General features: G+C 41.6%; 2 protein-coding genes across 7 annotated transcripts in view; one reads left to right on the plus strand and one right to left on the minus strand.

Annotated features, from left to right (window-relative positions):
- MAST2 (microtubule associated serine/threonine kinase 2) overlaps positions 1 to 1,769 on the minus strand; it is a 185,671-nt gene extending 183,902 nt beyond the window's left edge. For 2 of the 3 annotated variants that reach the window (XM_032192579.1, XM_032192578.1), the window contains exon 1: positions 1,445 to 1,769. In XM_032192579.1, the coding sequence (XP_032048470.1) occupies positions 1,445 to 1,621 (177 nt within the window). In that variant the 5' untranslated portion in view covers positions 1,622 to 1,769. The remainder of the gene's footprint in view (positions 1 to 1,444) is intronic. The other variant, XM_032192580.1, reaches the window with a different exon arrangement.
- Positions 1,770 to 10,739: 8,970 nt separating this feature from the next.
- LOC116492094 (riboflavin-binding protein) lies at positions 10,740 to 23,669 on the plus strand. 4 transcript variants are annotated; one of them, XM_032192549.1, is made up of 6 exons: positions 10,740 to 10,782; positions 11,550 to 11,764; positions 12,589 to 12,688; positions 13,818 to 13,946; positions 19,280 to 19,391; positions 23,389 to 23,669. In XM_032192549.1, exons 2-6 carry the CDS (start codon positions 11,626 to 11,628, stop codon positions 23,623 to 23,625), a joined length of 717 nt encoding a protein of 238 aa, XP_032048440.1. In that variant the 5' UTR covers positions 10,740 to 10,782; positions 11,550 to 11,625; the 3' UTR covers positions 23,626 to 23,669. The 4 variants fall into 4 exon arrangements, with proteins under 4 accessions (XP_032048440.1, XP_032048441.1, XP_032048439.1 ...); XM_032192550.1 differs by having other exon boundaries at positions 10,743 to 10,782; positions 11,553 to 11,764; XM_032192548.1 differs by having other exon boundaries at positions 10,743 to 10,782; positions 11,571 to 11,764.
- Positions 23,670 to 24,697: the final 1,028 nt, after the last annotated feature.

Consider the following 24,697-nt stretch of genomic DNA (forward strand, 5'->3'; position numbering starts at 1 on the left):
GTTAGGACAGGTTCTGAGCTTGGCAAGACTGCATACACCCCTGGGGCTTCTAGAGCAGCCTGCCATTTGCATACCTCTCCCAGCTAGTAGATCCCTGATAATCAGTTATATCCAGTGGAAGACTCACAGTTTAACAACTAAAAAAAATAATTTTTTCCAGTGAAACTAAGCAAGTATTCATGTTTCTGACTCAGAAGTCAACAATGGTCATTTCTGTTCTGAAATACAGTTTCTCCGAGTATCTAAATGAAAACACCTTTCCCACCCTTCCCCATTTAAATACACCCGAGTACAACTTTCAGATAGCTAGCAGTGGGAGCACCCATAGCTAGCATCGACAAATGGCCTCTGTAACTCAGAGACCAGTAAGTTAGGAAAGTTGTCCTACACAACGGCTACTAATATATAATCTTCCCAAGTCTTTGCAGTAATTCCAAATGAACCAATGGCAGTTAGTATTATTTCCAGCACTTATGTTTATAGTGCTGTACAGACATGAAGTCACCTTCATGCTCATAATGCAGCTCTTCTGGAATAAGCCAAGAAATTGTTTTAAAAAGCTACAGAATAAACCTGGGCATCTGCAATAACGATGCAAACTTAAGACACCTTTTTGACAGGAAACGTCAAAGAACAGTTCCTCCCTTTGCTCCTAAAAATGGCAAAACAAAGCAATGAATTACTGCATCTTGGGAACCCTTATACTTCTGCTACTTCCCTCAAAAAAAAAAAAAAAAAAAAGCATCAGTTGTCACCTGCATTTTTATACTGCTAAGTCTCACCTCACATTTTTCTTTCATGTAAAATTAGGAATATCAAAATGTATCCAAAACAAAGCTTAAAATCTGTTGGGTCTCTCATCCCTGCAATCTTAAGTAGCAATCAGGAGATCCTTTTCTGCAGGGGTGAAAGACATGAGTGTATGCACTGAACAGAAATGCTCTTATTTTTAATGAACCTATGGATTCTTAATAACTACCAAATTTAGACTTCCCAAATAAATCACTTCTTGCGTTAAGAACGAAGACAAAAACGCTACAATACGTATCACAAATAGTGTTACGATGAGGAGCGACCTGCGGGAGGTTCCCAGGCAGGATTCTGCACTCAGCAGCAGCCAGCACATAGCACCAGCTAGATGTCACCGCATCCTCCCTCCCTCCACCGGCACGCAGGCAGGACTCCGGCCACGGGAAGCCTGGGGGCAGCCCCCCACCGCTTCCTCCGCCTGCCTGACAGCCCCCAGCCAGCCGGCGAGCGCCAGCTTCACCCTTTTTCCCCTTAAAGGGCTGAGGAAACGCGCTCCACGTGGGGAGACGCCGGCAGGACGGCGAGCTCAGCCTCCCCTCAGCCCTCAGCCCCTCGCCCCCCGGCCTCACCCCTCAGCCCCCCCATGTCCCCCAGCCCCCCCCCGTTGCCATGCCAACGCCCCCCCCGCCGTTACCCTCTCCGGCGCCCCCGCGGCCTCCGGCTCCTTCCTGCCGCCCCCCAGCAGGGTGGCTCTGCGCTCCGCCGCGCTGGCGGCCACCGCCCGGCCGCCTTCCCTCCGCGGCGGCGGCTGAGGAGGAGGAGGAGGAGGAGGCGCCGCCGCTTTGTCCCCCCGGGAGCGGCCCTTCCTCATCGCGGCGGCGGCGGCGCCTTCTCCTCAACGGCGGCCGCGGCGCGGCTCGGGCCCCATGGAGAGTCACGGAGAGCCGGGGCGGCGCCGCCGCCACCGCCGCCACCACCGCCGCCGCCACCACCTGCGTGCGGGGCGGAGGGACATGCCCGGCCCCCGGCCGCCTGTCACGGAGCGCGGGCGCAGCGGCTGCCGCGGCGCCGCCCCCCCGCCTCCCCCGGCGGCCGCCTCCTCCTCCTCCTCCTCCTCCTCCTTCTCCTCACAGCCCGCCCGCCGCCGCCTCCTATCGCGAGAGCAGCCGCCTCAGAGCGGGAACAGGCGCGAGAGCTGGGGAAGGGCGGGAAGGGGGTGAGTGCGAGACCGCGCCACAAGGTGCGAGGCGGGAAAGGCGCGCGGGCCGCTGAGGGGAGCCCCCTCAGGGGCGCTGCGCTGGGGCTGGTGCCTGGGGCAATAAAGACATTTAGAGTCACAGAGTCATTAAAGTTGGAAAAGACCTCCAAGATACCTGTTCCAGCCATCCCCCTACTGTCACCCACTAACCCATGTCCCTAAGCACCACGTCCAACCTCTCCTTAAACACCCCCAGGGACGGTGATGCCGCCACCTCCTATTTACTCATAGGCAACACCATCGCCATCGAGTCCTTCCATGCATTTTTTAGTTGGAATGAGATCCCATCAAGGAGCAGATGAAGGTGTAATTCGCCGTCTCCTCAGTAGAGGAAGGCAAACCTACAGATTCATTACCTCAAGGAGTAATCAGAGCATGTATCATCATCATGTGTTTCATCTTGGTAATTCACGCCCTTTCTGCATTTTTGCCTTTGCAAATTATTTCCTGAGGGTGTAAGTTACGAGTTTCTGCATCCATTTTTCACAAAATAGCTTCAGAGTTGCCTTTTTCCTGACTACGTAATAGAGAAACTTAGCTACTGCTGCAGGAAAAAAAAGATCTGTTTACCAAGACGAAAAGGTTCATACATCCTTCAAGCAGAAAGGCTGATTTTATAAATTATTTATTCATTTTGTACAAACAAAGACAACAAAACTACCCTTTTAAATGATTTATTGATGTACATGAGTGGGAGCATTTTAAAGTAAGTATTAAGAAAATTTAAATTCTTGCTGAAAACCATTTGAGGATGCTGGTTTAGTCACAGAGATCTTTTTCGATTATAATTGTATATGAGGGAGATGGACAACCATGTGGAATTTCCCAGCTGGGAATCCTGCCCTAAGTAAATGTAAATAATGCAAATTTATGGAATCCTGGCATCCGCGATAATGTCAGTCTATTAGGATGGCACCGTGCCTCATCATAATTTGGCTGGATCTTTTCCCTGTTGCAACATAGATGCCAATTAGTTATGTGTTGGTTGTGGCCTGTGGGCCACCTTGCACTGGCTCACACCTGTTCTCTTCATGTGCCAAAAAAAGAATTCAGAGGAAGAAAAGTCGCAGTGAGAATTTGAATAATGCAACCTGCCTTTGAAACGTCTTAAAAGCAGATCTTCACTTGTGACTTTTAGATAGACTTATAAATAATTGCCTTCTGGTCCAGTATTTTTCTCAAAACAATTTTAAAATATTTTTATCATCCTGGATCAAAAAGCCACTTGGGGTTTGATAGGACATCTTCCTTGTAAAAGATTGTGTTCAGTTTGCTTCGGGATTATTTACTTCTCAGTTTAATCCCTGTTTAGTATGTTGGACTCAAGATGTCTTTTCAATATTTTTGAAACAAAAGAACTGAGGTTTCATGTTGAATGTGTAGGAAAAATAATCATTGTACTGATTTTCTCGTATTTTTTCAATTTAAGCTCTTCGCTGAATATGGCCGGAATCTGCAGACCAGGCTGATTGACCTGACGTTTCTTTTCCATATGAGCTTTGTCTGAACTCTCTTCTTCCAACTTTGAGTAAAACTTTGAGGCTTAGCAGGGAAAAAGGGTAAGGATGAATGAGGCAGAGCATGGTGCATACCCACCTGTGCTCACAGTTTTCATCTCCAGAGATACTCCATCACATACAAAAAAAATAGAAGAGTAATTAATGAAAGCTTGTAAAGGAGCTGATTCTTCACATTATCCAGACTGTCTAACATAAAGCAAAAGCAGGGGACCACAGAGAGCCAGCAGGGCTTACTTGCAGATCCTCACCTAATTAATTCTGTTCCTCTCTGCAGTTCCAGATTCTTCCTTGCCCTGGCTTCCACCTTTCTTTTCAACCATACAAAGAATGTCTGAGCAGGATTTTCCAATTCGGAAGGTAGCTGGAACAGTGCTATCCATGAAGAATTCCCTCATGTTCTCCCCTTGCTGGTTTAAAGAGACTTTGGTATGACAGAACACAAAATCTAGTCCAGCTTATTTCCTAATATTTTCGGAAAGGACAGAAATCTATCTGGAGCAATTTTATGACTGCTGAGCACACTGCTCCAGTAATAATTCCTGGAGCTGGAGTAGAAATACACAGTTTGAAGCTGCAAGGTTAAAACCTCTTTATTCCAAACAGAATAGAAAATGCAAAATAGTAGTGTTATTAGGGTGCTGCTGAGCAAGAGAATTTCCTCTGCAAAATGAAATACTTTACCCGATCATTTAGATTCCTATTAAAGTGAATTCCAATGTTTAGCAAAACCAGTGCAGCACAACAGCCAGCTGATCACCTAATTTCACTGTTTCCAAGGCAGAACTGCGCCACTAATGCCACCAAACGAGTATATTGCTATGGCTTGTCATTTGTCATTTTCTTCACGCAATATCCATAATCTTCACTCACAGTATTTCTGCTCTGTGTGAGATGGAGGAAATGGCTTTAGCTGTTCTGCATGTTAAGCTGTCACGCACCTTCTGTTAGTGACCCAGTTCTAATGGTATTCACAGTGAAGTTTTGGTCTTTACGCTGGAATACTAATGTTAGGCAATTGGCAATATGCTGCCAGCCCTGAAGACAGCACAGTACTGTGGGATATGTTGTACTATACCTGCCTAGAATGTCTGTAATAACAAGTAATTACGCAGGCTGCATGTCATCAACGTGACTCCTGGCTATTTCCTTAACTTCACCTCTGTGACAACATTCTTTTTTTGAGATTCACTAGAAAAACAGCATGATACAACTACATACCAGTTGTGAGCAAACCAAAACAATAAAGATTAAAAAATGTAGTTATGTAGACCGCACGAAGAGTAAGAGTTGCTAGGAAAAGGTTTGACTAAGGCTAATCAGTATTTATAGAACGATGCCCCACTTGGTTCAGCAAAAAGCAAGACGCCAGCCCCTGCTCTGCCAGGCTAGCCCAGCTCTGCATGCTGCCTGCACAACTGAGAACTGCAGACAGAGTACAGCTCCCCACCACCAACCCCAAACTCCAGGAAAATAGTGAAAAATATAGGATTTTCCAAAATAATGCAGGAGAATTTTTAAGTATAGGACTTTGACACACTGTAGTCAAAATTTATTCATGATGTGGATCTAGTGAGGTCTGCTATTTGAGAAGTTCGGCGTTAGACTTTTGTGTAATTAATAATTCTCATAATTACATACAGACTGTTTTTACAGGAAAGATATAAACACTCATGTTTTAAGGCAGACACTAATCACTGAAGTGAGGAAGAGTTGGAAGGAATTTCTTACAGGCAGGTTATTCCATAAGATTATATTATATATGTTCTGTGTCTTTACTAGAAACTAATACTATTATTCTGTCCCTGAGACTGACTAATACAGTAAACCAACTGACAACCTGGTCCAGGATGGCAATTGCTGGATCTATATATAGCAGAAGTCGGGTCATAACACAATATTATTTCCTTTCCAATTGTTATTTTCCTTCTTTATAAACTGTGAAGGACATTTATCCTTGTTTACAGTGATGCAGTATGTCATAGTGACAGCTTTGCACTGCTGTAGCCTTGTTCTAGATATCAGTTACATCTGGTAAGGAGGTAGAAGATGCAAATACACAAAATCTGTGAGGTTTAGGGAGAGCCCAGTGCAGCAGCTAAGTTAACAGCACTTCTTAGCAACAAAAACTCAGCAAACACATCATAGCTTTAAGGAGACAGATAGAGTCCAGCGAATACGCTGCCTTTGCAGTCAGCTTGGACTTGATTGCACAGCAATTGCCACAGTGGAGCTGTTACCCCTAGGGCTAACAGAGTACAAATTCCATATGTGTATAAATATGTATATTTGGGCGTATTTCTAGTAGGTCCAGAAAAGGAAACGTGGGAACAGAGAGATGCTGGCCAGCAGGAGTAGCATCAGATCCTATCTGTTGTCACCTTCTCTTTAGGCACCCAAACAGAGATGACTTTTAAGGAGGGCTGGCGAGGATGACACAAGGTGATACGGCTCTTTATGGAAATGCCCCCCAAATATGAGGTGACAGGTACAAGAAAGCCATTGAAATCCAACAAGTGGAGAATGGTGCTGCAACTCTTCCAGGGACTTAACCTGTCTTTACTGGAAGAGGAGAGAGAGAAAGGTTGTAGATAAACAACGAAGGGATTGGAAATGAAAGAAGTTTTTGACTGATAGAGAGGAGCCATTTGAGAGATGCAGAGAGAGAGGTGACAATGTAAAGAAATAAACTGTGAAAAAAATACCTTTTCTAGGAGTGCTGTGGTCAATTTTCTAACCAGAGATTCACCACGAGGCAATGAATGAGCAAAGCTTTCTAGAACTAATAAGGCATGCATGGGAGTCATTCCTCACAGAAGTCAGCAGAGACACTACAATGACCTCAACTGTGTCCTACTTAAAACTCATCCCTGCACTGATGCTAACAGGAAAAGCTCAGCAATGATTAATCTGGTGGTTTCCTGCCATCGCCTTTAGTATGCTGACCAGTATGAGCTCACTGTTACCTTGTGTTTGCATTGTTTTCTTTATAGACCTTGTGTTTGCATTGTTTTCTTTATAGACCTGTCGGCTCTAAATTTTGATTACAAGGTGTTCAATGTACCAATGAAGAAAAAACAGAACACTCACACAATGGGGCTCGGAGGCTGGTGGTTCTGACTTAAAGTACTGCCAGTCCTACCCGGCACCGTTTGTCTCTCTCATTGTGATATACCGCCCTTGTGTTCCACACAGCAACACAACTGTTTCTACAGCTGTGCTATAAACTGGACTGGGAAATTGATTTGGCTAGAAACACTGGAGGCGGGGAATTGCTGGATTTCTTTTTTTTTTTTTTTTCTGGATCAGTTCCCCCATCTGCTTGGGAGTACAACCCTATCTGGGTTGTGCCAGCACAGTGAAGGGAATGGGGCAGCACAGGGTGAAGGCACAAAAGGGGGCTGTGGGACATGGCCATCCACCACCCAGTATTGGCACCAAATATTTCCAAACACTACGTCACAACTTCACTCAGGGACATCTATTATTACCTCTTTACACTCATAATTACAAACACTTATAATTAAGTGTAAATTTAAAAAAATAGTATTCATACTCTTCTGCAAAGAAATACATCATAAGTAATTGTAGACAATTCAATCAAATAGGAACAGTCTAAACCAGGGACAAGATTGCAATTGGTTAATTCTGGAGTATAGGTCAAGCTGGACCCACATTTTCTTTGTCACTTGTGAAAGCCCACATCACAGCACAGTCAGTCAGTAGCTATCCTAACCAGAGCCTATTCTTTGTAAAAAGAAAAAAAAAAAAAAAAAAAGGAAAAGGAAAAGAAAAAAAAAAGCAATAATTGCTAGTGGTTCAAGGAACCTCACAGTAACAGACTAGCAGAACATGAAAGGCAAATGAAAGACTAGGGCAAGAGAAGAGCATTCAGTTATGCTTTCAAGAGGTTCTCTCAGCTCAGCAATATGGTAAAATAAGAAGGTTTTTGCCCCCTTTAATTTTGAAAAAAAACGGACATGGGGCTTAAAGTAACATTTTTGTAATGATAATTTTGTTGTTTGGGTTGTGATTGGTTTTTAAGTCTACTACTCATTAAAATCTCTATTTTTTTTGCCCTTTTTTTCCCCCACTGACTCATTCTCTTGGTTACATAAAATTACTGGTGCGTTTGTCATTTCTGTGCTCTTTTGGAGAACTAGCACAACAACATTTGTGTACTCAAAATAAAACAAAGCAAGTAAGCCTTACTTCATACCATAATATAATTCTTACACAGGCAAAATAAAAGGAGAAATACTGGCCCCACTGAAGTGAAGAAAAACAAGATGCACCTTGAATTCAGCAGCGTTAAGATTTGACCTCAGCTTTTTGTTTCAAGTCAGGAGTGCCAGACTGAGTCCATCTGGAGTGTCTCCTTTGGCATTCAGCTTGACTTGTGACATGATGCATTCAGCAGAGACTTGTGAATATGAACCCACGGTTCTGAAGCCTAACAAAATAAAAGTCAATAATGTACACTTAACTGGTCAGCAAATAATATGCCACTTATTGCAACTTTAAATGCAGTTCTGCAAAGGAGCTTCAGGAATGACATTAAATTAGATAACAGCCTGTGTTCCTCATTACATTTCTTGTCGCAGTTAATGAGAAAAACACTTCCATCTTCTGAGTGTGCAGGCTCATACTGAGATATGAGGAGCAAGCAGATTCATTTCATTAACACCCACTGCAATCTATAATAAATTTGTAACAGGCCAAATACTCTCATTTATGCTCCTGAAACTTCATCTCACTCCAGTCACAGTGTTGTTGCACTTTCAGGATGCCAAAGAGGGAAACAGATCTGGCAATTGTCACAGGATGGATGTGCAAACCATTTTCCCCTTAACCACATAAACTTTGCAGAGTTAACAAGAATATAAAACCATAAAAGCTTACTTCAGTCATTAAAGAGATCTGACTCACAAAAAAGGAATCGCTCTGTTGAGTTAGGAGATGTCAGTTGACATAGTTACTAAATTGATAGCCAGAAGCTGGAAAGTTAGCAACTAGCTAGAGTTGCTTTATTTCTAATACTTTTTTAACCTACGGCCCACGAGGCTCTTGCCAGAAGAAATTTACTCAGGTAGATGGCTCCTGAGCCCTTGCTTAGCAGTGTTGTGATTTTGGAGTAGATACATACTTCTACTAGAGTCACAGGCCATTATCAACCAGATCATCAGTTATATCAGTATATATAGTATTATATCAGTAATAATAATTTAATGTAGTGATGCCAGGATTACTGTCTGTGGTGATATCTTTAACATCATGCATGCTTTAACTCTATATAGAAACTTTGAAAAGATTAATAGAAGTTCACAGGGCAATAATATTAATATTAAAATTAAATGGTAATAGAAATAACTCATTCAAGTGTGGAAGGTGTAAGAAATTTCCCTTAACAAATTTCTTGGTATAATACATCACACAAAACTAACCAGGGAGTACTTTAAGAAAAAAGAATCAAGATTCATTTCTCAGGTGATGGAGATGTATAGCTGAGATCTCTAAAAGCTCCTGAGCCTGAGCCTGCTTACATGAATTGCTAACCAAAGCCAAGTCTGAGAAATCACAAACATATGACAATTTTCCTTCCTGCTGCTAGAAACTCTGCCTAATCTCCCAGCAAGTGGTCCCATTTGGCTCATATTCCAAGCCTGAAAAAGATCCCAGTTTCCTATAGCTTTATATAATTTGTATGTCAATTCTGTAAACAGAGGCATTACAAGAAACCTCTGGCATGCTAACACCTTTACAAGTGTGCATGGATTTCAGGCAAACCAAGAAGAAAGGCACAATACATGTACTATTTCTGTGCCTTTTAGCAGGCTGGTGAGCCCATCCACTCATCCCAGCGTTTAAAGTGAAAGCTTATATTGCACAGCAGCCTTCAGTTTGTATGAAGACACAGAACAAAGTACCAAGAAGTATGCACAAGTCCTTTACGTTACAAATCAGCAAGGAGCTCCTTTAGTTTCAGCCAACACAAGGTCAAGCCACTTGAGGTGAGGGCATAGGTAATAAGGTAGCAGATTTACTTCAGTTTCTTCTATACTTACTTTATGCCTCTTTAAACTTTTCTTAAGCGAATTCATTCTTTAAACTTGTTAATTAATGTTAAACTTTTTAATTAAATTCATTCCAGGGGAAAAAAAAATCAGCTGATCTGAAAATAGCTTTTTTAAGCCAGCAGCACTTTTGCCTCAAGGCTAGAGCCAGAATAGGAATCAATGCTTATAGTTTAATAGAGATTGGTTTATTATCATGCTCAGCAAGTTTGCTCAATGAATACCACACTTCCACTCTGCCAATGTTTGCTTTTTTCAAGCAAAAAAGGTTTGTAAATACTGACCCCAGAGCATTACCTGACAAACCACAATTGTGTTTTAAACACAGAAACAAGAGATGCTATTTTCCTTATGTATCTAAATAATTGCAGGGTAGTCGGTGGTGGTGCTTGTTAGAGAACTCAGTGAGATTTGATCCATCAAAGTACAACTGTTTGTAATCACCAGGTCTACCTCCTGTGACGATTTATGTCCAGATGCAGAATCCTCCCTGCAGAAAGCACACCTCGCAGGTGACATCTGGTCAGGGATCACTGTCAAGCGACAGTTTCTTCCAGTGTTTGTGACACCACCTGGAAGGTTACATATAAGGCAGGTAGAGCAAGTGGAGCAAAGAGCAGCAGGTTAAAAGCAGAATCTTTTGAACAAAGAGCAAAGACCTGGGAATCAGGAGATACAGGTTCTCTTCCAGGGGCTGCAGTAAAATTACTGTGTAACTCAAAGCAAGCTGCCGTATCTATAGTCAAAATTAAGCCAGTCAGGCTGAATTATGATGTGTTATCTGCTATGTCTCTAATTCAGTGAAATCTGTGATAAGAGCCTAATGAAACTGGTGTAAAATTAATCTAACAATTAATAACAAATCATTGCAAAATCAGACGGGGGGATAGTTGTATTTGGTATACAGGAGAGCTGTTGTTTTTCTAATTCAAACCTATGTTTGTACTTTCCTGTTTATCATGTCCACATTTGCAAGCAATAAAAGGGCATTATGTGCTGGTCATTCCATCTGCTTTTGAGATAAATCTATGTTAGCATTTCAAAGGGTCAAGGAACTCTCCAGGGCAAACAAATTCTGGAGCACTGATGCCAGATGGTGTGTATATAAAGCGGAAAATGAGAAAAGCAATTTACTCTGGTTCTGTTCCGGGGAGAAGTGTCACCCAGGAGGACAGCAAAAGAGGTGAGAAACTACTGAGGAACTGTACAGGCAATTTCTTTCTTCTGTATCATGGTGTTTTCTTTACATCTGAAAAGTTTAGGTACATGGAAGAGCTGTGGTTCTTATTCAGGCAAAACTTCCAAAAAGATACTAGGAATATGTAACTAAAAAAATCAGGGTTAAACTAGTAACTTGTATAAAGAATTATGCATTAAACTATGTAGCGTGTTCTAGATTTATCTGTATAACTAACTCAATATGTAGTCTTTCAGAGAAATTTTAGTCTCACAGACAAAATGGTTTTTATCTTCCATTTTTGACTGAACTCTACATGAGAGGCAGAAAATAATTGATCGGATTCTTAAAAATAAGTTAGCGTAGCCGCAATGAAGGTAAGGTGGAATTTATCCAACTCAGGTGCTGACCACCATCTTATAGTCCACTGTTAGCTCATCTGTGGGTGCATTAAGTGTTTTTATGTCCCAGTGAGCATAAGAACTCTGCAAGTTTTAGGACTAATCACTATTTTCTTCAAATCTAGTGTAGCAGTGGAATGTCTCTCAGAAGAAAAAATCATCAGTATAAGAAAATTAAAATCATTTTCTTAAATGCTGAATTTTATTAATTTCCTGAACTAATGCTTTTTTTCATTGGCCACAAATGTCAAAAATATGTAGCAGAAGTTTTTAGACATGAGCAGAGGAAAGGGAGAATGAGTGTCCTAATATTTATATGTGCATCTCTGCTGAGCATATTTTAATTGTTTATATGTGTGGCTTTTCTTAAAGCAGACCTTTGACTTTCCCTAGAAATAAAGGACACCAGTAAAGACTTCCCTCCATACAGGAAAAGAACTGAAAAACGATGCTGAGGTTTGCTGTCACCATCTTCGCTGTCGTAACATCATCTACCTGCCAAAAGTATGGATGTCTGGAAGGGGACACCCACAAACTGAAGCCAAGTCCTGAGCCAGATATGCACGAGTGCACGCTGTATTCTGAATGTAAGAGTGGAAATGGTTTTGCTGCAGCTAGCCTGGAAGTCCTGCTTCATACACGCTAATTGTTCTGGCCATTCCTGTAGCTTCTTAAAAACATTTAAGATGCAGTATAAATTGCATTTGAAAAACCTCCCTCAATGGCATTTTGCAGCATGCGAATCAAGAGTAAGATTCTGGTTCTTAACAAAGTCAGCTGCAAAACTCCCAGTGGCTTTCTTTATCATCTTTTAAAAAACCTGATGCAGTTTACTTTTTTTATATCTCCATCTGCTTGAAGAGCTTTACAGCAAAGATGGCCCATTGTCATTAAGTGGAAAAAAAAATAATTTAAATATTAATTTAAATGTATTTCCCTCTTGATTGTACTAGTTAATTAACTACTGTCCCTATTAAATAATTAAAAACAGCAATCTTTAATTAACTGTAGCAGATTACAATTGTGTGTAGTTTTCCACACAAATTGGAAACAGTTAAACTTCCATAGTGAGCAAAGTAAGCATATTTAGCACATTTCTTCAATTCTCTTTTTCTGTTTGGTAACTTTTAAAACGAGTACCCCTCAGCATATAACATCTAGCAGAATACTCGTAGACTTCGTGGGGCTGCCTGGGCACCCCTTTACAAAGCAGCGTTGATGCCAGTCCCTCTCACTTCTCATTTACACTGCTGCTTCCAAAACCAAAAGCGTAAGAGCCTGGCTGCATCCGGTTAGTACCAAGAGACTTTATCATGTTATGGACCAAAAAGATTCATCCTACATTTTTAGTCTTCCAAACATAGTGTTAAAGAAAATCCTTACTGTAAGATCTTTGTTTCATTCCCAACAGCTTCCTGTTGCTATGCAAACTTCACAGAGCAATTGGCTCATTCCCCAGTAATTAAAGTAAACAACAGCTACTGGAACAGATGTGGGCAGCTCAGTAAATCGTAAGTCAGCTTTGATGTTGTCTGTGTCCTGGTTCAACAGAGCTGTGCTGTGGCAGCCACACAACGCACGTTAACTCCCTGCAGACGGACTGTCCCTAGGTTGCCCTGGAGAGAATGCCACCCAGTCCCCTTCCCATCACCTCCCCGCTGTATCTGACCAACATCGAGCCCTTCTTTTTGTCCTCTCACAAAGCCCATCAATCCCTAAGTACACACGGTTTGTGCAGAGGGATTTATGCCTCTTTATCAATAAAAGGTTACGTTTTTTAAAGTTTGCTTTCAGTATAGAACCAGATCTGGCACTGCAAACCAGACAGAAACGCAGCAGGTAACAAGCACGCTGCACCTCTGCACCCCTACAAAGCAACCAGCACACAGCAACGAGTGTGAACCCTCCTCAGCACAGGCCAGGTTCCTCTCCTTGCTGGGAAAGCTGATCAACTAGATGATTAACTCTTCCAAACAAAATTCACAAGAGGACAGAAATAAAAACTTCTGAATACTTAGAATAAAAATTCTTGTAGTCCTGTGGGTTTTGTAACCATGAAGAATGTCTTCATAATTAAGATTTTTAGTACCCTGTTAAATGTTAGAGCTGTGAAACATGGCAAGATACAGAAATGAAAGAATGAAAGTACAAAACAATTAAGCAAAAACAGATGTGCAAAAGTCACAGCTATTGCCTGCCACTCCCAGAAGAGCTGTGTTTTTAAGTAACTTCATCTGGCTGTGGGAAAATCTAAAGATTAGTGAAACCATTAGACTACGACTTAGAAAAAAAATATTGTACTATAGTTTTAAAATATTTTATTATTGCCTTGAATCATCCATGCCAGGAAAACTCAAGGCCTTGAAAGTTTATGGAAAGCTTACACAAATAGGGCTGAAATATGCATGGAAACATTTGTGCAGCCTTTAGTTGGCTACGGTAATTGCACGGTCAGAGTCTGTACACAATGCCAAAAGAATGAGTTTGGAACCTAGCTACAAACAGGACAAAACGATGCTTTTCTGTGTTTTTCTCCTAATCTGTAGTATTGTATCCACATCAAAGCAGGTCTAGAAAATTGAAGTTATAGCCCTGATGCTGAGAAACGTGTTTATTTGTGGCATTTCTCACCCACCACAGCTGTGAAGATTTCACAAAGAAAATCGAGTGCTTTTACCGGTGCTCTCCACATGCTGCTCGCTGGATCCATCCCAGCTACACTGCTGCTATCCAGTCTGTTCCGCTGTGTAAAAGCTTCTGCGATGACTGGTAGGTTCACCTTGTTATCAAAGTATCTTTATTTCGTTTTAATATGCCTGTGCTACTCAGGTGTCAGAAAGCACAGGTGCATGAAGCACAGACTTCCTGAGCAAGTAGCAATAACATTTTATAGTGCTGCAACACCTTTATGGCTTTTCACTTGTTTTTCCTGTTTGTGTCTTGTTTGCCATCTCTACCTTTTCCTCTGCTAAGCTACTGCTTCCAAAACAATAACGTCACAGGCTGAATGCAGGATGGAGTCATTTTTTGTCACAGTTTAGTGACTCAGACAGCACCGCCCTGCTCCCCGTGAGGAAGAGTGATGCAGTGGCATCAGAAAGGCGTGACATGAGAGAGCATTCCCCCCATGCACAGGCACTAACAGCAGTGAGGGCCCGTCCACCCCTTGAAATATCCACATCTGTAAGTTAGCATTTAGTCAGTTAGCATTTCTAGTCTAAACACTCGACCATGAAATGACACATTTCTTTTTGTGTGTAAAAATGCACTACAAAATCATGAAAGCAGCCAGGTCATGTATATTTTGATTTTTTAAATATAATTTAATCATATTTAGCCTTTTCTTTTTCCTTCAATCATCCCTGTCTCCAAAGCCATTTCTAAAAGCTTGAATCTCAGAGAAACTTGCAGACAAATAATGCTAATAATAACAGTAATGAGAAAGCGTAACAGCATTTAATTTTGCTTCCCAAAATACAGCATCAGAGAATCACATTACTTTTTGAGTGCAAGACATGTATTGGGACAATGCAGCACCCCCACCTGTCCTTAGTCTTGGAGCAGGAGCATCATATCTAGGTGGAGTAATGAGATTTTTTCAGGGGTCCATATCCAGCATGTATCTCTCCCTCCCTCCCTGAGATGTTCCATCGTAAATAATGTCATCGTGCCTCATTCAAGTCCCAGCATCACATTCGGGTTGTGCCTAGTAACTACAGTAACTTGTCTGTATGGTTAAATTGATGTGAAGCGTGGTACGAGCAGCACGGGCTGTGATCACACTGTGGGACTGTAACTGCTAGTGTCCCTTGAAGGTAGTGAACTGTGAATGTCTGAATCCCTTAGGCTGCCCTGAAAATCATGGAAAACTGTTTTCATACTTTAAAAATGTTACCAAAGAGTTCTTCTTGGAAGCACAGAACATACAGAACACATGGTAACATACAGCCACGTTCTCTTTTGTGCAGCTCTGTAGTAAAGCTTATGTAACTTCAATATTATTGATGCATGGATCCATTTACACTGTCATCTCCTCTCCAAGGGGAAAGTCATGCATGCAACGCAGTATTTTGGTACAATTTGCCTTTAAACATGTCTACATTGTCTTCTGCCAAGGAAGGAAACAAGAAGCATGGCTTGTAGTTGTAATGGAAGATAGTGAGAAGGTCTGGTCTATTTCTCAGCTTCCCTAGAATTTCCTCTAGTGATGAATTTCATTTCTGTTAGGAAATTCCATGTGCCTCAGTAACAGATGTGTCATGTGCAGTCTTCCTGCCCACATTTCTGGTAACCTTCTAAACTAAATCCGGATTATTGACCTCCTTGAAGATAAAAGACTGACACCCTGAATTTGCCTCGGTGCTCAGAATCTCAAACCTCAGTATTAAATATCACTGAAATGTGAATGCATTTGGATAACAAAGCATCAGAGGTGCCAGTGGGCTTTAAAACAGACCTAACAGGCAAAGTGATAGAACAGCAGTATCTAAACCAGATGTATCCTAAGACAATTTAAATAGGATCCACATCAGTAGCACACAAAGTCATCAAATTGTTACATTCATTGAAAATGTAATGATGACAGAAAATAGACTCTGTAAATTTAGTTTGCATCCATTCAAAATCCTTTTCACAATGAAGTGGTTTAAGCCAGACTTAGTATAAATGAGATTTATACCCAAAATGTATATGGTGGGTGAGTATTACGTCACAAGATCCCCAGTGTTCCCTGGATATTACCAGAACATCCAGGCAAACAGCATTTTTAACTTTCATTGTTGAAAAGTGTGTGTGTATGTGGTCGGGAGCTGCTGCACAGGGAAAAGCAGTTAATTTGCCAGAATAGGGAGCCTCCTGGTAGAGAGTAGGCTCTGCTCAAAGCAAATCCTGAACAATGATCTATTGCCCTTGCTGGCGTCACAGATGCCTGGCCTGAATCCAAAATGTAAAGATGCCCCATTACTGCGCATGCTGCTTCGTACGCCTGCCTAATGCCAATGTCAAACCCATTCCCTCACCCTGCTTAAGGCCTGAGGCTAGAGAAGAGCCTCGACAGAATTCCTACCCTTTCTGGTGATTTAAAGTACCATTTTTTTTCATGTTCTATTCATTGGAGTCCCTTTAGCGTGCCGTAGCACTGTTAGTGATGTGACCTACTTTCTCTACATGCCGCGAGTGTGCCTGCTGCATACTGTATGTCTTTGTGGCCAGAAATGTGCAGAGGACTCTGAATGAGCAGTGACTTCATTTAAAAGAAATTCATCTGACTGGCTTGAGGCCTTCTTTTTCTTCCTATTGTCTTAGAATTCCTTGCTCCCTCTAGTCATAAAACTATTGCTTTTAAAAGAGCCTGAGGTACAAGCCATTTTCTGACCCACCTGTGAAGTGGCCCTGTGCCATTTAACAGAGAAACAGCTGATTATAAAGAAAAAGAAAAATAAAAAAAGAAAAAAATAAAAAAAAAAACAGCTTTAATATAAAAATATCCTACCCACTGCACATAGGGTGCTGGTGTGTTTGGAAAGGATCTTTTAAGTATTTATGTCCATGTTTCTCACGGGTTGTAATTAATGTTTGAAGAAGCCACTTATGGATTTCTGGACAGCAGTAATCAGACTTTTCAGAAGTCATGATTCTTCACAAACTTAGCTTCCTAATTACTTCCATAGGGAAAGAAAAAACGATGAAAATAGAATTATCCCTTGTTACCTACTTATATAACAAACCACAGAGTCAGGCAATAATCATAATTAGGAAACATCTCATCTGACAATTCTGTAGGTAACATTGAATAAAAATTCTTTAATAATCATGTTTTATTCAGATTCCCAAGGAAGACAGAGGTATGATATGAATACCCCAGTTCAGTAAAACTCTGAAATACACACTCCTAAGTTTGAAAAGTACAACTGAATGTGACACTAATTAGAAAGAAGAAAAGAAAAAAAAAAGAAAGAAGAAAAAAAAAAAGAAAGAAAAAAAAAAAAAAAGAGTTCTGCCCTCCCCTAAACCCCAAGGGCTGCTCATTCTTTTCCCATACCCTATCCTCATCCATGTGCCAGGAGCACTTTTTGAGAGGCCGTGAAACGTTCCTGGTCAGGGAACCCATGGGGCTGAAAACTACTTAGCTAAATAAAGGAAGGAAACAAAATAAGTAAGTAAGTAAATAAATAAATAAATAACAGGAAGCCCATGGGAAGGGCACAACTGCTTTCAGTGGACGTGCTAGTATTAGGCAGCTCGTAGTAGATATCGACCTACTTTGCTGAAAAGCAATGGATTTAAGTGCATGATTAAAGCGAAGGACATGCCTACATGGCTTGAAGAATCAAGGGCTAATTGTTGAAGCTGATGCTGGTATGTGGAGAGTTCAAAGATGGTGATTAAGTAAAAGTTTGCATTGCTGCTCAGAACTGTGCCGTACATTCAAGCAGGTGAAGTGACCAGCACTAGAGAAAGAGCTGGCACTGGGGAGTTGCCTCCCTCTGTCTTTCTCAGCCAGGCTACCCAGCAACAAGCCAAAAATTCTAACAGTCCCTAATTGCTCATCCAGCCATGGCACAATCTGGTAGGATCTGCCTATTGGTGTCATATTATATTAATTTATCAAATTGCAGCCTGTATTTCCAGCAGAGCCCCTAGATCTGGCAGCACATTCATGGATAAACACATTTAAGCATACGAGTCTCCTGCCCCAGAAACTTCAATGTGAAAATGAGAAGCAGGAATATTTTAATCCTAATGTATGGTTTCTGTGTGCACTGCAAATATGCTTAAAGTCATTTCAGCCACCAGTGCAATAAAAGTGCTAACAGTTAAGTTCAAATGTGCCTGTACCGGTCTACTCTCTTGTAATTAGTATTTTTACTTGAGCAACACCTGAATTCCTGGTGCTGGCTGTGACCTAATTTTCGAGGCACTGTGCAGTGAAGGTTCTGCAGATGTACACATCCTCACCTTTCTGCAACTGTAAATGTGCTGCAATGTCTAGTTCCTGTAATTCTGTGACTATGTGACAACCTCATATGTCACTGTAAAATATAAGGCTGCTGTCCTTGTGGTATCAAAATAGTTTTAGAAACATGACCCTGAAGATTAAAAAAGACAAACGGAAAATACGTCCAAAAACATTCATTATAAATGCAATGTTGAACAACTCTTACTTTTTGAAAGATGTGCTTCATGGGTTTGGCACTCTCAATTATTGGTGTGAATAGTCTGCCTGAAGCCATTGAGACTAAATTTAAGTAGATGTTAACTGATCTGCAGGAAGGGATCCTTAGGAAAGGTAAGAGCCAAAAAGTAGAACATAAAAGAAGTGAAAGGAAGGAAGGAAACGATGTAGGATAATGGTAAATCATGAGAACTCTCATCACATAGACCAGCCAGATGCATACACTACTGGTCCAGCCTGCTTACCAGCTTTTCTTTACATTACTGCTTACGACTTAAAAATCACTTAAAATTTAAAATTTTAGACCTTATACCTTACAAGTCTCTTATTTTTCCTCCTGCACTTCAAGTTTAACTTCTTTGAAAATGTTCTTAGTTTATAAGATTTTGTTCTTTCTAGTTTTTCCCTCTGTCGATGAGCAATCCTCATAGCAATCCTATGCCCAGGGATTATCATTCATCCTTTCCCATATTAACTCATAAATAGGAACTTTCCCTACTTCCCTCTCAGGTGACAGTTCACTTTTAGGGTACCTGCACTATGCCACGATGTTGGCAATGAGCATTCATAAAACCCTCTCCCACACAATACATTCTCACTTGGTAACATCAGCAAACTTACCCAAGCAGAAAAGAGTGCTGCTCCTCCGAATGTGAGCCCTTTACTTAAACCTGTGAGTATGAAACGCAGTGGGTGAAATGTTCAGTTTTCATTGGGATTTAGGTCTTCCTGTCCAGTTCAGAGTTTATGTACATGTCAGGCTAAGGTAATGTGCACATTTAATGTGCAGATCAGTTGCTAAAATGCACTGTGTGACCATATCAGACAGCTAGCATAGCCCCCAGACTTTTTGAGCTGAATCTCCATTCTACAGTACACTGAAAAACAGTCAGAAAAATAACTGTCTTCCACACTGATCTCCATGAAGGTTTGAAGCCTGCAAAGATGATTCTACATGTGTTCACAACTGGCTGACGGACTGGGAATGGAATGAAAGTGGAGAAAACCGCTGTAAGAATAAATGTATCCCATACAGCGAGGTAAGAAAACGTGGTCGATTGGGGCAGAAGAAAAATGACATTGAGTTCTATTCCTGAATATGTGGATGTAAAATGAAATATGTAAATTATTTTTACTTCAGGAGTTTCAAGCTATACCTACATCAGATTTTTCAAATATATACACTTTAAAGCATTTATATTTATGTAGATCTCTCATTAAATATACACACACTTAGTTAATCACCATACATACCACTTGTGATACTAGCATAAATGTTCAAGCAGCACTGATATGTTAACCACAGTGGGGGTTGGACCATAAAAGATAAATGAACCTTGGTCATACAATAGAAAAGACATCGAGATACATTTTATAAGATTCCTTAGATGATGCAGGGCTTTACATGCCCCTGTCTTTTTAAACTGGGATGTAAGTTCCCAAATCACTAGGAATTTTTAAGGCTTTCTTACTTTTTAGACTTCCTTGCCCTTTTCCCTATTTTACATTCTCATGTTCAAGTCCTTCTCCATACTCCAAACCCCTAAGTCCTTGCACTCTTCTAATCGTCTCCCTTTTATGCTCCATAGACCTGTCGTATCTCTGATGAGCATTCTTTTTTGTGTCTGCCAACAGCTAGACAGAGCTAACTTTGTTCTGTTTAACACTGAAAGTTAATAAGCAGCACTGACAAGCTTTCTGGGAGCTCATCCCATCTTTCTGAGAATGTTTGATAGTTAGGATAAATAATTTCATGAAGAAAAATGTGTAAAAGGAGAAATTGCAAGACTTATGGGAGCAAAATTGCCTGGAAACTGATCCACAGACGTTCATGAGTCAAAAAGGATTTTTTTCAAGTGACTCAAGTAAGTTTAGGATCAGGGCAAGATTATACAGCTTAAAACTGCTACATTTTTTGAATATTATTAACAATTGAACTTCACTGAGTATATAAAAACTGTCTAAACCGAAGAAGTGAACAGAACTTATGTGCAGTGCTTAGGGACTGCTAATATGGCTTGCAGAGATCCCACATTAGTTGTTTTGAAATCCGTTCAAGTGCATGTGCTTCCAGAAGTCAGTTCAGTAACTGATATAAGTGGGAAGTCACAGTCCAGTTAGCACAGGATTGGTGTCTGCCCTGTAGAATTGGCACTAAAAAGTAACAGTGACACTAATCAGCAGGCTCAGGAAGGTGGCCAAAAAACAAATGGGCTGCAGAAAGTTACAGCTTAATTTCCCAGATATGCTAAATCATCAGTAGTTTCAGGTGAAGTGAAGGCAATAATAATCCGTAAATAATCTCTAGTCCCTGTTCAACCTGTCCCTAGTCCAGAGATAGAAGGGTTCAACCTTAAATTCCCTGGTACTTATTTCTTAAAGAAAATATACCATCTGCTGGGAAAAACACGCAGCCAATCCAGGGGTCTTATCACTTGAAGCCAGACGCAGCTCTTCCTGAAATAAGTGGAACCACACCCCACATTGCCCATGTTTTTTACCAAACATAGGCTTGCATGGTAAGTGAGAATAAAGATGAAGCTGCTTCAGATCAATTAAAAAAACACATTTCCCGTATGAAAATGAGATGATATACAAACACTGGAGTAACGTGGTTTGCACCCAACTCATGGAAAAGAAAGTTAGTGTTATCTGGAAGGCACAAAAGGCTCTCCAATGTCAAAGTGTTGTGGACAGACTCTTGCTTTCTTTTGATGCTCTCAGCTCACACGGAGGAGCAATCAGCAGCCCTACATTTGACATATGCATGTGGTTGTAAGGACTATTTGGAACAAACGCTAAATATTAAGAATGTGCAATGGATCGTAGCCAGTTTTAGCCTGGCTAAAGTGAAGCACATTTTATCATTGCTCTCCCGACGGAGTGCTTCCCAAGTGCTGTTAATGCACAGACTAGAACACTCTTCAAGAAGCTGAAGAATCAGAAGCCTTTGCAGTAAATTAGGGACATGTTTGTTAAATGGGCTGTGAGCACTGTTTGTTTGCCGCAGCATTCTGGCTATGCTCTGATCTTTAAACAGTTAGGAGGAAGGCCAACATTAAATGACTAATTTAACAAGTAGAAGAGCATGAATACATGTTACAGAACCTGTGGGAAATAAGAATAGGATGTAGCCATGACTCTTGCGTATGGACCTAAGGAAACTCACATGACAACTTAATATTTTAAGTGTGATTAGGTGAGAGCAGGTAGAAATCCAGAAGCTGGACAGGAACTGGAAGAAAATGCCTCATGCTGCTGAAATGCACAGGAATGGCTGGAAAGAAACAGCTCAGGTCCAGCTGCCCTAAGAACACGAGAGGAGAACTAGATGCAGCAACCTTTCCATTTCTGACCCTGCATTGCTCCCAGCTGGCAGTGCACTAACGAACCTCTGCAGTCCTCCAGCAAATGGAGCATTCACAGAGCAAGCCCTTGCCAGGGCTGGAGTGAACTGAGATGTGTTACAGACTAGAGCTTTTGGGGCTTTTTGGAATGGATTCTCCGTTATTTGCACAGGATAGATTTCTAAGTCAAAAGCGGTGATTATATTTCATCTCATCTGCCTTCCAGCACAGTCCAAGTCAGCACAGTTTTGCACATGGGGAGATGAGGAGACATCTCGCAAGGAGAACTTGAAGAAAATCTGTGGAGCAGAAGCTGCAGGACTACAGATGATCAGTCCCACTTCCAGACAATAGATTTAACTGTGTAATCATTAATTGTTTGCACACAGAACACCTTCCATGCAGAAGTCTCCTGACAAAGATAGGGCACCTTCTGCTAGATTCACAGTGTCAGATCTTTGTATGCACTGCTGCTGCTGATAAACCAGCACACCATCCAGAAATAACAGCACAAAGAGAAACGCTGTCACAATACTGAATCAGTGTCATGTGCAAGGACTGCTTGTGCTACCACAGATGAAACATGTCTCCCTGCAGAGAGATCCTGGTGACACGGTCAAGGTGACGAACTGAATCAGTGACACAGTCCTGCTGCCTCATCCCCTGTTTCAGTCATTAACAGTCTCTCTCCTTAACTTCCAAGGCTTCTACTCCTTCCACCCCCAACTTCATTCTTAGCTTTGCTTGGGAAGTATCTAAAGCTTCTATTAGAAACATAAGGATTGAACTTCAACAACACATGATAGAAAAGCAGGGAAGATAAAGTGCTCGGCCTGCTCTCTGCCTGGACATGGTAACTCCTAAACTAATATTCTTTAGTCAGGCTGAAGCTGGGAGGACAGAAGGTTGTCACAATGGGGGCCTGGCAAACAAGAAATATCTTTGTTGTATGGCTGCATGGGTCCTGTGATGCAGAAGCCTTACAAAATGATACAGCATCAAGAACAGGACAAAATCACTTGCAGAGAGTGCAAGAAGCTGCAGTTTGCAATTTCTTGAGCCAGAAAGCCCTTTGCACCACTGGATAAAGCACTTCAGAGGCAGACTGGGGGCCCACAGTTGTACGTCTTCTTTTCATCAAGCAGTTTCTGAGTTATGTCCCTTCTCTTTGTGAGGTTCTGCCTGGTCACGATGTACACTTCAGCAGGCACAGTGTGATCCCACAGAGCTGTGACTCCACTGGGATGTCTCAAGCCTGTAAATAAAGAGATTCCAGTTTTCAAAACACTCAGTCTGGCACTTTCGGCACTACTCAGAGCCTGAGACATGTCAGAGTGCCCTGACATGCTGCAAGTCATCCAGCCTCTTGTACACAGCTTTAGTCTGTCAGCCCCAGAAATCTAGCTGGGCCAGCAGCCCCACGATGGAAACAAAGGGCTGGCTGTTCATCACATTGCACTTTGTGTAATCACTCGCTCTCACAACAGGCAAATCTCTTTTGCCAGTGGTGGGACTGGATAATATTTTAAAGTGATGAAGTATGGCACAGAGCATGACAGTGGATGGCTGCAGACTACTTTTTTATAATGTTGTACCACATTTTTAAAAGTGATGTTTACCAAATTGATACTAATTGACTTAACTCAATTATTTGTAAAAGAAATTGATGCATTTCTTATTTGACATACAGATGTACGCAAATGGAACCGACATGTGTCAGAATATGTGGGGGGAATCATTCAAGGTGAGCGAATCCTCCTGCCTCTGCTTGCAAATGAACAAGAAGGACATGATGGCAGTCAAGCATCTCCTGTCTGAAAGCTCAGAGGAAAGCTCCAGTATCAGCAGCAGTGAGGAGCAGGCCTGTCAAAAGAAACTCCTGAAGTTTGAGAAAATGCAGGGAGAGGAAGGGGAAGACGCAAGATGAATGCTGGTGGATGCATGTCAGGAGGAGAGAAATCATCGTGGAGGCTGGGCTCAGGGCATCGTGCCAGCCTGCCTTATCCCTCACTTCCGAGAACATAATAAATCAATGGTTGGTTATATTCATCCTTCTCTGATTTTTTTGCATCTGCATCACAAAGCTCCCAGGCAAGTTAGCGCAGGTGTAATCTTGTGACTTGAACTGGAAGCCTGAAGGTAACATCAAGGGGTTGATTTTCAAAGACGAGAAAGCACAGGCAGCTCCTGAAGACTTAAGGTGGAACAGTAAAAACTGCAGACCTCTGGAAGGCCATGCTAGTAATGCACTAAATCTTTAACCTAAGCCCTTCGTTAGTGTAGGGGCAATCACTCAGTGTCACAAATTCCTGTGTGCCAAACGCTGCTCAGACAAAGAAGAAGTGCTGAAGGCAGAAATAGGTCAGTAAGCCTGGATACTGGCAACTGAAAATGTATTTATTTTGTATTTTAAAAGAAAGAAAACAAAAAACTTGCATAATGGGGGACTGTGATGTATTAGATAAATCCCTGGATCCATATATGATATATGGCCAGTATAAAGTGGGTCTGGGCCCTTTACCTGAAACAATAGCAGTACCAAAGTCTCCTACAATATGAATTTGAGCCATAATTTTGAGTGCAGTTAATCCCATTGAACAACTACAGACAGAATGAGTTCTGACAAACAGAAGCGTCGGGGAGGACCCGGTTCAGGTTTTTCCCATCAGTATTTCTGCTTCCCAGCAATACTGCTACCATCAAAGTAAAACCGAGATCTGCACCAGTCCCAGGAGGACTTATCAGGTAAAGATGAATGAAATCCTGCTTTCACTTATGCTTGCATGCCTCCTCTGACATCACTGGAGGGCAAACAGGTTCATGCCATTCTGTACAGCCTTTCACTGGGGTATTACCAGGGCAATCACAAAAGGATTTAATTTGTGGGGTCAGATTATCATCACGTGAAAACCAGAATCCTCTCAGTGCTGGCTGTGGAGCGAGACACCTTACAACATTCAAGGATCTGGCCCACAGTTGAAACAATGACTTGGCACACC

The sequence above is a fragment of the Aythya fuligula genome, chromosome 8, assembly GCF_009819795.1.
Source record: "Aythya fuligula isolate bAytFul2 chromosome 8, bAytFul2.pri, whole genome shotgun sequence".
Classification (NCBI taxonomy): domain Eukaryota; kingdom Metazoa; phylum Chordata; class Aves; order Anseriformes; family Anatidae; genus Aythya; species Aythya fuligula.